We start from the raw sequence: 14436 nt of genomic DNA, 5'->3' as shown, positions 1-14436 counted from the left end.
CAGCTGGAGACCAGGAGGAGCTGATGCTTCTCAATGAAACTCAGCAATGTGAAGAGTGCCTCCTATTATGTCAACAAAGGAATCGGGAATCTGCCAAAGAATTGGAAGCTTCAAGGTCATTGGAGAGTCAGGGTGGGCTTTAACTAATTCTATGTCATACGTGCTTCGCCCTCTAACGGGCTTCGCTATTGGTTTAACCACTCGCGAGTTGGTGTTTCAGTTTGGTTTCAGTTGCTGCACTCCACTGACATCTAGTGGTGACTTCTGTGAGCTGCAGTACAGCGAGCACGCGACATCACTGACTTCGCCCTTCTCCGTAGTCCGCAGCTCATTGGCTTACAAGTGTCACGTGGATGGCCGTGCTTCTGTCTTGGAGAAGAAGCAGCAGCTGCACGCAGGCTCCATTTTGTTTACCTCCCAACTGACATTTTATTCTTTGCTAACCTCATATTATTGACTCAAAGGTATGTGCAGAGAGCCGTTTTTACAAATAGTTATTTTTTTTTAAGTGCTGAACGTCGCTGTCTGGTGAGGAATGTAGCCTGTTAGCTTGAGGAGATTTCCACCTGTGTTGAACCACTTTTCAATGACATGCTCCGACTAAACGGCTCGGGGTGTGTGTGTTGGTATTTTTTAGGTGCACCATGAGTGGATGTCGTATTTTCATCGGTCGGTTGAGTCCCTCCGCCCGGGAGAAGGATGTGGAGAGATTCTTCAAGGGATACGGAAGGATTCGAGATATTGACCTGAAGAGAGGCTTTGGATTTGTCGTGAGTCTCTTTCAGGAGCAAAATGCCTGTGTCCCTTCATCTAATGACCATTACAACATACTGAGGCCATTTATGACGATGTGTCAGGTTTCACCGAGGTCACACATGTTCTTTCTCTTGTCTGGTGCCTTAAAATATGTAGAACATTCCTTGGTAACTCAGTTACAGGAATAACGCTGTGCTTCAGGCATGATGCCGGATTAAAAAAAAAAAAAGACCTTCAATTGGGTGAGCAAAACCCCACAGGACTGTCACAGATGATTTTACTTCAGGTCCCAGAGACAAGGGCAAGTTCAACGACCACTCAGAGCTATAAGTGGCTTGGTTGCTGATGCTCAGTTTGTCACTAGGAGTGACGTTCAAGGACAAGGTTAGAAACCAGTTTGTCATACAAGGGACAGCTCATGTCGAGGAGGTTGGAGACCAAGTTAGGGAGGCCAAACTCAGAGCAGCAGTACATGGGGGTTTCATTTTAGCTTTTATAATCAAACGAGTCATGTAGGAGTTTATCTTATCATTTCAAATGAAACATTTTCTAAAATATTTTTCAGTCGCGTTCCACTGTAAATTAAACATCTCTGTTTTGTCTTTGTGAAGAAGTGGTCGACCACCAGTGTGCACAGAGACTGGGCCAATAATATTCTGGTTCATAAACAAACCATGACATGATATCATATTAAGAAGTGATTGCTGAGTCAGAGGTGGAGCAACCGTTCTTGGCCCCTGTCCTCCGCTGTCTCTGGTAGTCAGAATGATACTGGATTTCGCGGTTTGGCTGGTAACCCTCATGGAGTACTTACATGAGCTCTACTTGTAGTTTGCTGGGTCACCGGCCATTGGAGCTCAAACGTTATAATCCACTGGTTCTGCTGTACCCGTGGGTCACGTTTTCAGATCGAGTACTGCGCTCTGTCAAGATGAAACAACAAATTCTTGCTGAAAATACAAGAAAACCTGCAACACCTAGACAGGGTCGCTGCCAATGAATACTCTTTCTTTTGATAGTGCAGAATCTAAGTGTTCCACTGCCAAAGGGCAGTGCCTCAGGTGTTCAAACACATTCTGGCATTTTAAACCCTTGTCCTACAAATACATATGAGCGATTGAGGCAAACTGGACTTGTGTCTCCTCGATCATCAAGACCTCCGCATGAGACGTCAGTAATTGTGTCAGTAACCCCAAATGTGTTTGTTGCAGGAGTTTGATGATCCCAGAGACGCTGAGGATGCAGTGTATGAACTTGATGGCAAAGAGCTCTGCAATGAGAGGCAAGGCTGCTTCACTCGTGCTCCGAGAGTGAGACCTTTGGTGCTAAGCGTGTGCTGCATGTGGACAGGGTAACGATTGAGCACGCTCGGGTTCGCCTGAAAGGCGGACGTGGGCGAGGAGGCGGTGGTGGAGGTGGCGGCGGTGGGGCACGTTTCTCTGATCGTTATGGACGAGGTCCTCAGAACAGTCGGAGGTTTGTCAAACTCAAAGTTTTTCTGTATCTCTGGATAAATATGAATTTAATTAATGCAGTTTTTGATTGGTAAGTATTTTGAGTCTTACCGTACCATATTCTTAAAGCACTTAAAAGCATCACAAGATTGTCACTAAGTGCTGTACAGACAGTAAATTCAGGATTAGACAAACCTTGAAAATAATAAATAAGTAGAATTAAGACATGGAAGGCAGCAAATCCGTTAAGAAAAACAGTAAAAAACTGCACAGATAAAATTACTAATAAGATCAGCCTGTGCTTGTCTAGAAGCCAAAGAGCAAAGGTGCTTTTTGAGAATTGTTTTCAAACTCTTGCAGTCGCAATCCTCCTCCGATGCGAACTGAGAACCGCTTGAGAGTGGAGAACTTGTCCTCCAGAGTCAGCTGGCAGGTGAGTTCAGTCACATCATCTGCTGACTAATTCTGAACTGCTACATGTTAGGTGTCAGTAAGCATTATGAAACTGTTAGACTGTATTGTCACACTTGGTTGCTACAGCTACAAATATAAACATATGTTAAGTTATATTGTGTGTTTTTTCACTTTATTGATGAAACAGCTTCAAAAGATTTCTTTGTTTTCAAATTTTAACCAATTCTTCACCCCTTTATTTGCCAGCCTGACTGTTGTGTCATGTGGAAGAACGCGCTTATGGTGGAGTAAACCCCTTGTGGGTCCTTCTGTCTGGGTTGAGCCTGTGCTGTCAGCCAGTGTGCCCCACTCCTAGTCGGTGCCTGCTGGTCTTGTGAGCGCTCGCTCCACACTAGAGGCGCTGGCGGCCCTTGGCTCGATCGCAGCGGGCATCCGGCACGTGGCTGAGAGCTCGAGAGAGGAAACAGAGAGTTGGCAGAGAGAAAGGAGAGGAGAGAGCGAGAGTCGATGATGGTGGCGTGTTGATCGATGGTTCGTTAATTTGAGGGACTACGATCGATCGATATCTCCCCCTTCCTCCCCCCCTCTGGTGTTCCACACGAGCGAGAGAAAGAGGGTGTGAATTCCTCCCAGGTGTCCACGGATATAATCTGCTGTTATGTCGCTCTCAGGTAGTAGTTTCCTCTCTTCCACCCTGTTCACTCTCTTTACTGAGGCGGGGTGCCGAGACGGGGGCGGTCCCGGTGCAGAACCCTGCCCTCTTGTCGGGGAAAATGGGGCTCTTGTGCCAAATTCTGCCCAGACGGCGCCACTGCAGCTCAGTACATGCAGATGGTGTTAATCTCTTTGTAGTTGCTAAGAAAGCAGGTCCAGGAATCTCAAAGCTCCAAAAACACAGCCATTGACTGGCAAGCGCATCTCAAACACCTCAGTAAAAGATTTCAATCTTCTCACCGAGCATCTTGAGATTTTTGGACTTGCGTTTTAACCTGTATAGACATTCTAACAGTCTTTGATTCTGGTGCCATCTGTGTCGCGAACGTTGACTGATGTTTATGTGTGTAGGACTTGAAAGATTTCATGAGACAAGCAGGAGAGGTGACATTTGCAGATGCACACCGTCCCAAACTTAACGAAGGGTGAGTCCCCATCTGCAGCTCTGCTCTCCGAACGAGCTTTAAACACTTTATTTGCTAGTGAATTAAGAGCTTGAAATATTGTCACTAAATTGATGCATGCTGTCTTCCTGCAATGTCGGATGTTTTGTGACACATTTCAGTTCGTACTGGTGATGAATGTAGCCATGCCAGCGTTGTAATAAGCCGCTGTGTCCACAGGGTGGTTGAGTTTGCCTCCCACAGTGATTTGAAAAACGCTCTTGACAAACTGTCAGGAAAGGAAATAAACGGCAGAAAAATCAAACTCGTTGAAGCAGCCAAGAAGAGGTGTGTGTGTGTGTTCCTGCGCCGTCTTGTCAGGTATCGTCTTCTGTCCTCACGTGGGTTTCCTTTTCTTCCAGGTCCAGAAGTCACTCCCGCTCTCGCAGTTCTTCTCGCTCCCGCTCTCGCTCTCGCTCCCGCTCCCGTTCCCGTTCCCGCTCCCGCTCTCGCTCCCACTCGCGCTCGGCCTCCCGCAGTCCCCGACGCTCCCGCAGCCCAGCCAAGTCGAACAACCGCTCCCGTAGCCTCTCCCCCACCGGCAGCTCCTCCTCACCTACCCCCAAATCCAAGGAGGAGGCCAAGCGGTCATCCAAGACCCCGCCGTCTCCTCCGCAGCGGTGCTCGGTGTCGCGCTCTCGCTCTCGCTCCACTGACAGCCAGCGTTAGATCTGCCTGCGGGACCTCGACTGTGTCAAGCAGCTTCACTCACTTTTTTACCTCCAATGTTTTTTAACCTCTGTCGAAAAACTGGAGAAACACCGGAAGGTTTTCACCCCCGTATGAGAAAAAATGTTGTTACGTATGTGCACCCTATTTTCGATGTTGCTGGAACATTTTTTGGGGGTCATCCCTCCATCTCGACATGTCACTTTTTTTTTTTTTTTTTTTTTTTTTTTTTTTTTTTTAAATGGGCTCAATGCGTTACTGTAAATACTACTACTGCAGATAAGTATCGGACATGCAGTTAATTTTACTAAGATCAGACTCTAGGGTACATATGTGTTATATTTTTTATGTACAGCATGGATTTTAGTTTTAAGTGTTGGAACTTAGCTAATTTTACAGTGACGCTCACGTAGACAAGTTTTGTTTTTTTTGGTCGGAGCTTGGGAGGTAGGTTTGTATATATACGTTTTTTTTTATTTTGAGATTGCGTGTGACCAGTGAAAATGCACAATAAAAACATTGTTTTACTGCAACGTTTTGAAGATTAATTCAATCATTTGAATCACAGAAGAGTAATGTTCCTGATGTGCTCTTAATTTCAGGTGAAAAAGTCCTGTTGGGTAAGTTGAGCAGTTGTTGCTGTTTCACATTGTGTGTTTGTTGTTGCGCAAGTGTTTTTTTCTTATTACATACAAGTGTGACTCATCCTGAACACATGGCTCGGTACATATTTGAATATTTGTATTGCGCAGTGTTTCCAACGAAGCCTTTAATTCAGTACAGCACACTTGAAGAAACTCATTTAAAAAAATCCCTACTCATATTAAATACATACATATTTCATTTGTTTTTATTCCAGTTAAACAGTTGGATTATTATTATTATAATAAATAGTATTATTCTGGTCAACAACGTTGATGACCAGTTTTATAGCACCGTTCAGACACACTGTGTCACAATGTGCTATACACTCGGCTGTCAGACTGTTGAATTGGTGACCAGCCTTTGTTGTTTTATTTTATTTTATTGACAGCACTTTATTCCAACGCACTTTACTAGTTGGTGGGATCCCCACTGATCATGGCAATAAATTTGATTCTGATTCTGATAAAAAAACTAATTAAAATCACCTCACAGAATCAGTCTTGACCCGCGGCAGTTCAAAGATCATGAAGCTCAGATAAAGGCAGGGCAGATACATTGAGAAACGGAAGAGAATAAAGTGCAGTAAGACAGTAAAACCACAGAGAAAGAAAACCCCCATCAATGAGTGCAGTGTGACATGTCATGAAAACCAGTCTGTAAAAAAAAATGCTAATAAAATGAAACGTGGCTTGTTGGCGAACAGGCTGCTACTTGTCTTCTTCTATTGTCCCACAAGAAGGTCTAGCTGCGGTGTCTTCCTTTGCTGCTGGCAGGTAGGATTCTGTGGACGACAGAATCCTAGAGTCAGTGTCCAGTTGCACACAGGATGAAAGACGTTGATGCCCGCCAGCCTGTCCCAAACCCCTCTCGAGGTCAGCTCCAGAACTCCTGCACATCTGAGCCGTGCAGCTCAGGGTATGTACGAAGAGCAGTCACCTCCAGCCAATGGAACGTCTGTTATCTTGGAGGCAACCAGTGGATGAGTTTCTTCCTGCACCCAAGACACCATAACTGATCTGCTCCCTGGCATCCTGAGGAAACCATCGCCCTTCCAGTCATGACCACAGGGGGAAGGTCATAACATGAAGGGCCCTGTTCTGTCCTTCATGATGCCATGGAGACAAAACACCTGCCGCCCCACTTCCATCACTGTGGACTGGATTCGACCCCAGTTCCCACACCCAACTGGATATGTGGTCTTCTGTCTGTAAACTAGTCGCCATGTACTTACTATCAGGTGGGTTCTCGGTGTGTGATTACCTCCTGTGTGATCTTTATAATACCGGTATGACCTGTAGAGCACAATGAGCACCGCCGCCTCCATCAGCTGGACTGAGCCGTAGACCAACGGGTAGAGGAACAGTATGCCGACCTCTTGTGGTGGAAAGGCCAGCTTCAGAATGGAGGAGCACAGTTGGATGTTCTGACAGCCGGTTTCCATAGCAACAGTCCTGCGCTCCCTGAGAAGGGTGAGTGGTGTTTGAGTCACTGTTACTGCCCTATTTGCTTCTTCATCCCGTTTTGCTTCCAGGGCTCAGGTTTATGACGTCATTTCCGGTCTGCATGCGCACATTGGTATTTCAACACGTAATTTCCTGTCCACATGCGCACATTGGTATTTCAACACGTAATTTCCTGTCCACATGGGTGTAGCTGCTTGACACATAAATTAGAATAAAATGAGCAACGTCATTACGCCACGCCTCACTACACACTCGTATTTCATCAAGAGAAGCAGACTTTGAATTACTAAAGTACTACGCCGACGTATTAACTGTATTTTAACCTTATTTTATATATATATATATCACTACATTTTACTTGTATTCAACAATTTGGATATTTTAACAAGATTTCAGATGAAATAATTGGATCTTTCTGTGGAATTTGCATGCAGTTTTCTATCTTGCCTACAAGGTCTCAGTTAATATGAGTATATACTCTGTAAATTACGTCTTGAAATACCAATGTGCGCATGCGGACAGGAAATGACGTCATAAGCCTGAGCCCTGGAAGCAAAACGGGATGAAGAAGCAAATAGGGCAGTGACAGTCACGTCACACTTGAGTTTCAGGAACTCACCTCTGTTTGAGTTTGAAGATGGAGGAGATGATGTAGCCGAAAGAGTAGCCAATGAACGGCATGAGAGCTGCGGTGGCCATGAGGGGGGGCGAGAACAAGTTGAGCAAGGAGCCACCGACTGCCACACTAGAGCCTATGCAGATGATGAGAATGGCTGTCACCATGATGATCATGCCGACCTGGCAGGAGAGAACAACAACACTTCATTTTCTAACCAGGTTCTGGAACTTTAAGAACATGTGAGTTGTGTGGAGGGACAAGTGTTTTGCCCAAGTTATAAGTGTCGGCAGCCTTGGTTCTGTTAGTTGCCAGTGTTGTGATTCCCTGCAGAAAAACCTATGAAGGCAAGGCGCAGATATTTCATGTCAGTCGAGTTGAAACCGAAGCTCAGTCTGACTGACCTTTGACCAAGATTGCGGGGGCCTGAAGTACATCATTGCTGAGCATTTCAAAGTGGTGCTCCATGGAAACATCTGGGGTGGTCTTTAACAGCGAATTACCAAGATTATCCCAGTCATTAATCATCTAATAATTGTATATGTTTTTGCTGTATTGTAACTACATACTGCAGGGTCAGGGTGCGGGCCCTATAACTCTGGGGCACAGGCCTGTGCAGTCGTGGGGTAAAACTGTCTGCAGTGGCAGTAGGGAGAGAGAAAGTGTTAAAGCCCACCCACCGTGGTGATAAGCTTGGCATACTTGGGTCGGTAGTGATTGATGAGGATGCCGATGCCACAGGGGATGAGGATCATGACCAGCGACAGCGTGATATCCTTGTAGGGGACGGCGCTCTGCAGGTGTGGGAAGCTGTGACAGTAGATGTAGAGGAGCAGTGGCATCATGCCCAGGGCCAGGAGGGTGGAGCACGACGTCATCACGATGCTGAGGAGCAGAGCAGGTGAGTGTCTCACACATCTGGACCGACACACTTCAGATGTCACCACGCCCACTCACTCAACGTTTAACACCTGCAGAACCCTGGTGATGATTGACCAGGTCCAGCTCTCTGTGTCCTTAAATGAACTTTTTATGGTGAAATAGCTCAGGCGTGCTGAATTTACAAAGAGAAGTAAATAACCAAACATCGTTCTCTTAGTTGTCTTTCATTCAGGTTGATATTTTTGTTTTGTGTGTGTTGGGTTTACTTTGAAGCTACTTTTCAAGAACTTCAAAACAGCATTTGGGATTTACCTGAGGTTCATGTCTCCTTTGATGCCCAGTGCTAGAATGTTGGACAGAGATCCTCCTGGACAACATCCGCAAATCAGAATCATGATGGCTGTCGTGCCCGTCAGCCTGAACACCTGCAGCACAGGAGCCTCAGTTGATTCAGCATTTCTGATCACTGATCAATACGTGTGTTCCTTTTCTGTACGGACGCAGTTCTGACGAAAAGGAGCAGCACTGACCTTAACCAGGACGAAGGCTGTCAGAGGCATCACGGCGTACTGAGCCAGCAGCGCGATGGCCACGCCCTTCGGTTTCATCAAGTGAGCCTGCAGGCAAGAGGGTGAGTATTAAGCAGCTCACCGGAGGGGGCTGACACTCAGGGTCACCTTGATCTTAGGCACCTCCATGGTGCAGCCCATGGAGACCATCACGATGAAGAGCGTCACGACCATCAGGGTGTTGATGATCTTGTTCATCGCTGGTGAAAGTCGTGGCTCATCCCAGTCCGAGCCATTGGTGGTGGTGTTGAAGCTGAAGCTGTCGTTCAGTGGCATATCTAGATCGAGACTGAAGAGCACGGGTGTCCAAACTGGTCCTCAAGAAGCCTGGGTGGTGCAGGTGTTTGTTCCAACCTATCAAGCACACAGTGTGCAGCAGGTGTCAGCTGAAACATGCAGCACCTATCAACCAATAACACTATCCAGAGACCTGATTGGTGAAGCTTTGTGTGTGAGATGGGTTGGAACAAAGTCCTACACCACCCCGGCCCTTTGACCGACTTGTACACCCCTGCTGTAGGGCTCCCATGATGTTTGTTCCTATGTTCTCGACACAGAAAACAACAACACCACGAGTAACGGTATGTTCACACCGAACGCGACTTTCAGTCGCCGTAGCGCCAGTCGTCAGTAGCAGGTAGCTTGCTCAGGTCGTCATAAGTTGCCACCTGTCCGGATCGAACACGTCGCCGCAGTAGTCAGTTGCCGGGGGGCGTGGTCTCAAGTTGTTGTGGACGGTGGATTGAAGATGGCAGAGCCCGTGCTCGCCACTTATGACATGAAAACACGGAAAAAGAGACGTCTCTCGTTTCGTAGCATTCACCAGAGCCGCTCACACTGGTGAATTTCACCACCTCCCCCAGCAGCGTCACCGGGATACGTTACTTCAGGCGGAACCGCCGCGAGTTGGACGACCTGTTGGTCCGGATCAGTGGCCGAATCCAGGACACCAAGTGGCCGCGGTCTGTCCTCGGTAAGCAGCTCGACGTGTCGTTATGTACGGCGACTTGTGTCCAAGTCTTTCTGAACTGTCATCAATTCATCAAGTCCGCGGTCGTATCTGCTGTATGCTTGAAGTAATATTCGGAGATATGTAATCTGTCGTCGCCAATAATATGTACACGAAAACGAGAGTATTTGAAACAACATTTATATTTTTTTTGAGTCTTGTGTTAACGCCACTTTGTGGTAATCAATGAATGCAACAGTTAAATGCATTGTGATGAAACTATTTATCCTGTCGTTGATATACTGTTGTGTGGTTGATATATACTTTGTTCAATTATCACCAACATATATACTGTATGTTTACATATCCATGTATGTTTGATATTTTGCAGGTCTTCGGTAACAGGAGACTCATCACCAACTGCTTCAGTGTTGGTGATGAGTCTCCACTTCCAGGAGCTGACCAGAGGACCACGGCCACCGACCGCATATGGTTTTGTCACAGATGAGGCTTCTCCTTTGTGGAAAAAACAGTTATCAGTGCACCACAACTGCTCGTTCAAGAGTCAGCCACCTATTTTAACAAAGCATAGGTCCTTCCATGTATAATTCATCTCTGCAATAAAACAAAGCTGTGTTCAACTCAATTTGTTGACATTTTGCAAAGTGCTTTTGATTTTATTTTTTCTGTAAAGCCATTTTCCACAAAAAGAGTCAGAGGCAGTGGCAGGTGGAGGAGATGCAGCAGCAGCACCAGGTGAGGCAGAGGAACATCATGAGTGGATCCATCCTCCTCCTCTCATTAATGACAGCATAGCGTGATTACATTATTGTACTAGCTATACTGGAAAAACAAGTAATACAGAAAGCTGCATACGTTTTTTTTTTTTATATTGAGCTAGTATTCAGAATGTCAACAATAAATTATCGAATAAATTACAAACCTACCTTGCTGCTGCTGCTGCTGCCACCTCTCCAGTCATGTTGGCCGAGGTCTCTCTTGGAGATGAAGGGCTCCAGGAGAGAGTAGATGCCGCTGACCACTCCGCTCCTCGGTCACCATCCTCCCCTCATATAAACTGACCCCTCAGGACGTCTCATCTGAATTAAATTAAATCAGAAACAGTACGTATTTATCCCGTCACCATACATGCGTAGTTTCTACAGTCGCAGCAGTACATTTGCCTCGTAAACTCGGTGGACATTGCGTTTAGGCGAATATAACTTAAGTAAACTTAGGTAAATGAAGGTTTCAACTCACCGGGAATGCCACCGTTGTGGCTAACTTTCCCTCCAGACAAGATTCTTCCTATTTATGTTCCGGTGGAAATTAAAAAATGCACAATTTGTGTCACTCACGACAGGACGGCAGAATGTCTGCATGTAAACAACCGCAGCGATTTGCTTCGCCTCCGCCGGGACACATCACTCGCGGATCTGGTCTCTGATTGGTCAACGCTCCGCGACTGGTCGCAGTAGCCCAGTCGTGTCGTCTTAAGTAGCCGGAATCGCCGCATGTAGCTCAAATCGCGTAGCGTCGCACACTCCAGTCGTGTCGCGGCCATGTTGGTCGCCGCTGATCGCTGTCAAATTGCCCAACTCCATTGACTTTGGATGCAAATCAGTCGTGTTGCACGCGGAAGTCACGTTCGGTGTGAACAACAGTTTCCACATGCAGCTGCTGAAATGGTTGAGTCAGTTACAGTAATGTCAGTCTGATAACCTGAAGCCCTGTGTTTGTTAGTCATTAATGTCTCAGTTCGATATGTACTCCTGTCTTCTGCTTTGTCAGCCCCTCAAAACAGTCCAGTGTTAGAAATGTGAGTCGTCAAATAGGCATTAAGATTAGCAGTCATAGTACATGATACAGCACTAGATGTCAGAGTAGCGACCGCAGTATTTTATTGTGTAATGATTATATGAGTACAAACAATGACGTAAATGGGCTGAAGTCATTGAAGTAGTAGTAGTTGTAGTGGGAAAAGACAGTAAAGACAGAAGCAAAGTAGCGGTGTGGTATACTACCTTCAGACTTGCGGCTTCATGTTGTGTGCGTCATGATGCAGTTTTAGGTGTTGGTACAAAGTGACGTTCACATAGACGTGTTTTGTTTATTTATTCTTTTTTTTTTCCCTCGGGACTCTGGAGGTAGGTTTGTACATATAAGGTTTTTTATTTTGACAGTTGCGTGTGACTGGTGAAAATGCACAATAAAAACATTGTTTTACTGCAACGTTTTGAAGATGAATTCAATCATTTGGATCACAGAAGAGTAATGTTCCTGATGTGCTCTTAATTTCAGGTGAAAAAGTCCTGTTGGGTAAGTTGAACAGAGTTGTTGCTGCTGCTGCTGTTGTTGTCCAAGCGTGACTCATCCAGGACAATGTATCTCAGCACATGCTGTACTTGAGTATTTGTACAGCGCACTGTTTTTTATGTAACCTTTTATTCAGTACAGCACACTTGAAAAAAATCCTGCTTGGTGGTGGTGTTGAAGCTGAAGCTGTCGTTCAATGGCATATCTAGACTGAGACTGTGGGACTCCATGATCGTAGTTCCCAAGATGAAGTGTTAACAACAATGGTAACATCGGCCGCAGGCCTGGGAGAAGTGGAGGATTGCACGCTTGTCGATCCTTTCCATGAAGGATGTTGAAGACGTGTTCATGATTGGATTTATGATAACAAGTTTCCTGTTGATTGGTCGAGGTGGCTACCTGTTTTATTGCAAAGTTCGGAAATTGTTGGCCATGAAGAAGCTGCCCATCATGACTGATGGATTGTGCAGGGCGGACTCCAGCGATGTGAGCTCAGTCACAAGCAGAAGGCCATTTCTGAGCACCTTCACAAAGAGGATAACAGTGTGTAGAAGTTGTCAGCTCGGTTTGGCTGAATCTGGCCATCGAATTCTGACATTTTGGAACAAGCCACCAGGAGACTCGGAGAGACTCCCTTCTCATCACTGACTCTTCACCCTTGTTCTTTGGCCCCCACTGTGCCTCCCTTCATCTGAAGGCAGAAAGGTAGGCCGGCAGCAGCGCCCAATGTAGCTGCAGCTCCCCTCCCAATATCTGCTCTGGGAGGACTGCCATCCCAACAACCTTCCCCCTTTACATATGTGCTGTCCTTGAGCTCTGTTGTTGTGTCTTTGATGTTGCTCATGTGCTGTGGTGTTTTTTTTCCAAACACCACACTGTGCCCCCCCCCCACAGGAGCCCAGTTTGGGAGTTGCTTTTTTCATCCTTTTCCTGCCTCTTGTTCTCTCCATTCTCATCTACGTCTGCTACTTCTGTCCCCCGGTATATCTTGTATGTCTACCTGGACGGAAATCTATTTGTTAATACTTAATGCTATACAATGACTTTCCCAGTAATAGTAGCAGTAGTTACTGAACTAGGTGTTGGAGTAGTTACGTCATAGGATCGGGAAATCGACTCACCTGAGGTTTGAGTTGACAAATCAAAACACGCTCCGGCTCCGTGCTGCCGCTGCTGCAGGAACTCTCCACTGTCACGAGTTCTTCCTCTGTTTTGAATCACAGTGAGCTGATAAAAACCTTTTGATTGTTGTATCAAAGTGCAAGAAGATTGACCAGGTTGTAAAGTGCGCCTTGTTGTTGACACGTCAACCGACAGAGGTCGCTGTTTCATTGTCGTCCATGGTGGTGTTTCCCCAGTTTAAATCTGCTGTCATTTATGGTCATTGGATGGTGAGTAACTGCACAAGTATAGTCCAATCAGTAGTATTAAAAATAGTAACACCATAGGTTTTTAGCATCATATTGGGGGTGTGGATAGGTGCATTAGTAGAAATACTGGCTGTATTGGCAGCTGAAGTAGTAATAATATTTATTGATAATAGTGGAAGTAGTTGTACTAGAAACCGTTTTGGAGTATCTGTACAAATAGTAATGTATATCCTTAGAAGAAGAGAAAAAGATCATTGTAATGGGAGTACAAATTCAAGTGCTAGAACTAGAAATACAATTTGAGTGAAATTGGGAATCCGAATCATAGTTCTGATTGATATACAGCATTAGAGGTAGAGGAAGAGCAGCAGCAGAAGAATTAAAAGTATTCATGTCCTTACTGTACTGTGTAGTTTTGGCTGTAGTATTTCATTTTGTTGAGGTACCAATAATAGCTCTGTTTGTGTTGTTTGTGACTGTGGAAGTGGTCGTGAGAACAGTGTTTGGTTCCTGTCCAACAAAAACAGTGGTCGTATTTTGTGGTAGAAATGTTGGCAGATGTACTTTGAATAATAGTGGGTATTTTCGGCTGGTATTTGAAGCGTAAACAGCTGTAGTATCAGTACAAAGTTGCACTAGTTGTAAAAATTGAGACAGAAAAGTCACTGTAGTTGTGGAAAATATTAATTTTAGAAAAGGTTGTAAACCTTGAGTAATAAAGCTGGTAGTACAAATGGAGATTGCTATTTTGTTTCTGACTCCGTGTTTGGAGAACTAGCGACTGCATCTTTAGATACTCATCCAAGACGCTTCCTCATGCTGACAGAACGCTGAGACCAAACTTCATTTACAGTTGGGTAAACCCTTTATGAGGACGCAAGTTGCTCCCTCCTTTTCTTTTATACGTCCTGCAACAACTACATCGTCATGTGTACAATGTTTGCAGTGTGTGTGTGTGTGTGTGTGTTGGGGTGGGGGTTTAATGGTCCAACCAGTTGGGCCCAGTGAGGACGGGACGGGGGAGGGGCGCCCCCATCAGCTGTAATTACAGTGTGCTGCTTCACATTTTTACTTCTCTTTCCTGCTACAGCTAATCAATGTCCTCTCGCTGTGCTCCTCAGGAACACTTCATAACTCTGAGTGTGTGTGTGAGTGTGTGTGTGGTGGGAGGGGCCT

At 45.6% G+C, this 14436-nt stretch overlaps 2 protein-coding genes across 4 annotated transcripts; one reads left to right on the top strand and one right to left on the bottom strand.

The window, feature by feature from the left end:
• The first annotated feature begins 332 nt into the window (after positions 1–332).
• On the top strand, positions 333–4983 carry srsf5b (serine and arginine rich splicing factor 5b). Of its 3 annotated transcripts, none has more exons than XM_053882133.1 (8): positions 333–464; positions 638–770; positions 1968–2038; positions 2107–2232; positions 2571–2643; positions 3690–3763; positions 3962–4069; positions 4144–4983. In XM_053882133.1, exons 2-8 carry the CDS (start codon positions 645–647, stop codon positions 4448–4450), a joined length of 885 nt encoding a protein of 294 aa, XP_053738108.1. In that variant the 5' UTR covers positions 333–464; positions 638–644; the 3' UTR covers positions 4451–4983. The 3 variants fall into 3 exon arrangements, 2 of the variants coding, with proteins under 2 accessions (XP_053738108.1, XP_053738109.1); XM_053882134.1 differs by having other exon boundaries at positions 385–528; XR_008416299.1 differs by lacking the exon at positions 4144–4983 and having other exon boundaries at positions 2871–3763; positions 3962–4045.
• A 946-nt stretch (positions 4984–5929) lies between these two features.
• slc10a1 (solute carrier family 10 member 1) lies at positions 5930–9431 on the bottom strand. The gene is made up of 6 exons (XM_053882144.1): positions 8734–9431; positions 8587–8673; positions 8369–8481; positions 7855–8059; positions 7178–7356; positions 5930–6555 (listed from the first exon to the last, which is right to left on the bottom strand). Exons 1-6 carry the CDS (start codon positions 8899–8901, stop codon positions 6171–6173), a joined length of 1137 nt encoding a protein of 378 aa, XP_053738119.1. The 5' UTR covers positions 8902–9431; the 3' UTR covers positions 5930–6170.
• Between the last annotated feature and the right edge of the window lie 5005 nt (positions 9432–14436).

Source organism: Synchiropus splendidus, chromosome 12 (genome assembly GCF_027744825.2).
Source record: "Synchiropus splendidus isolate RoL2022-P1 chromosome 12, RoL_Sspl_1.0, whole genome shotgun sequence".
NCBI lineage: Eukaryota > Metazoa > Chordata > Actinopteri > Syngnathiformes > Callionymidae > Synchiropus > Synchiropus splendidus.
This window is presented reverse-complemented; position numbering and strand designations above follow the sequence as displayed.

Excerpts from the sequence above, each read along its gene's own strand:
- srsf5b (XM_053882133.1), top strand. The coding sequence starts at position 645 with ATGAGTGGATGTCGTATTTTCATCGGTCGGTTGAGTCCCTCCGCCCGG. Across the intron at positions 771-1,967 it reads AGAGAGGCTTTGGATTTGTC|GAGTTTGATGATCCCAGAGA; the intron begins GTGAGTCTCTTT and ends TGTTTGTTGCAG. Across the intron at positions 3,764-3,961 it reads CGTCCCAAACTTAACGAAGG|GGTGGTTGAGTTTGCCTCCC; the intron begins GTGAGTCCCCAT and ends CTGTGTCCACAG.
- slc10a1 (XM_053882144.1), bottom strand. The coding sequence starts at position 8,901 with ATGCCACTGAACGACAGCTTCAGCTTCAACACCACCACCAATGGCTCG. Across the intron at positions 8,674-8,733 it reads TGGAGGTGCCTAAGATCAAG|GCTCACTTGATGAAACCGAA; the intron begins GTGACCCTGAGT and ends TCTTGCCTGCAG. Across the intron at positions 7,357-7,854 it reads ATGCCAAGCTTATCACCACG|GTCGGCATGATCATCATGGT; the intron begins GTGGGTGGGCTT and ends CTCTCCTGCCAG.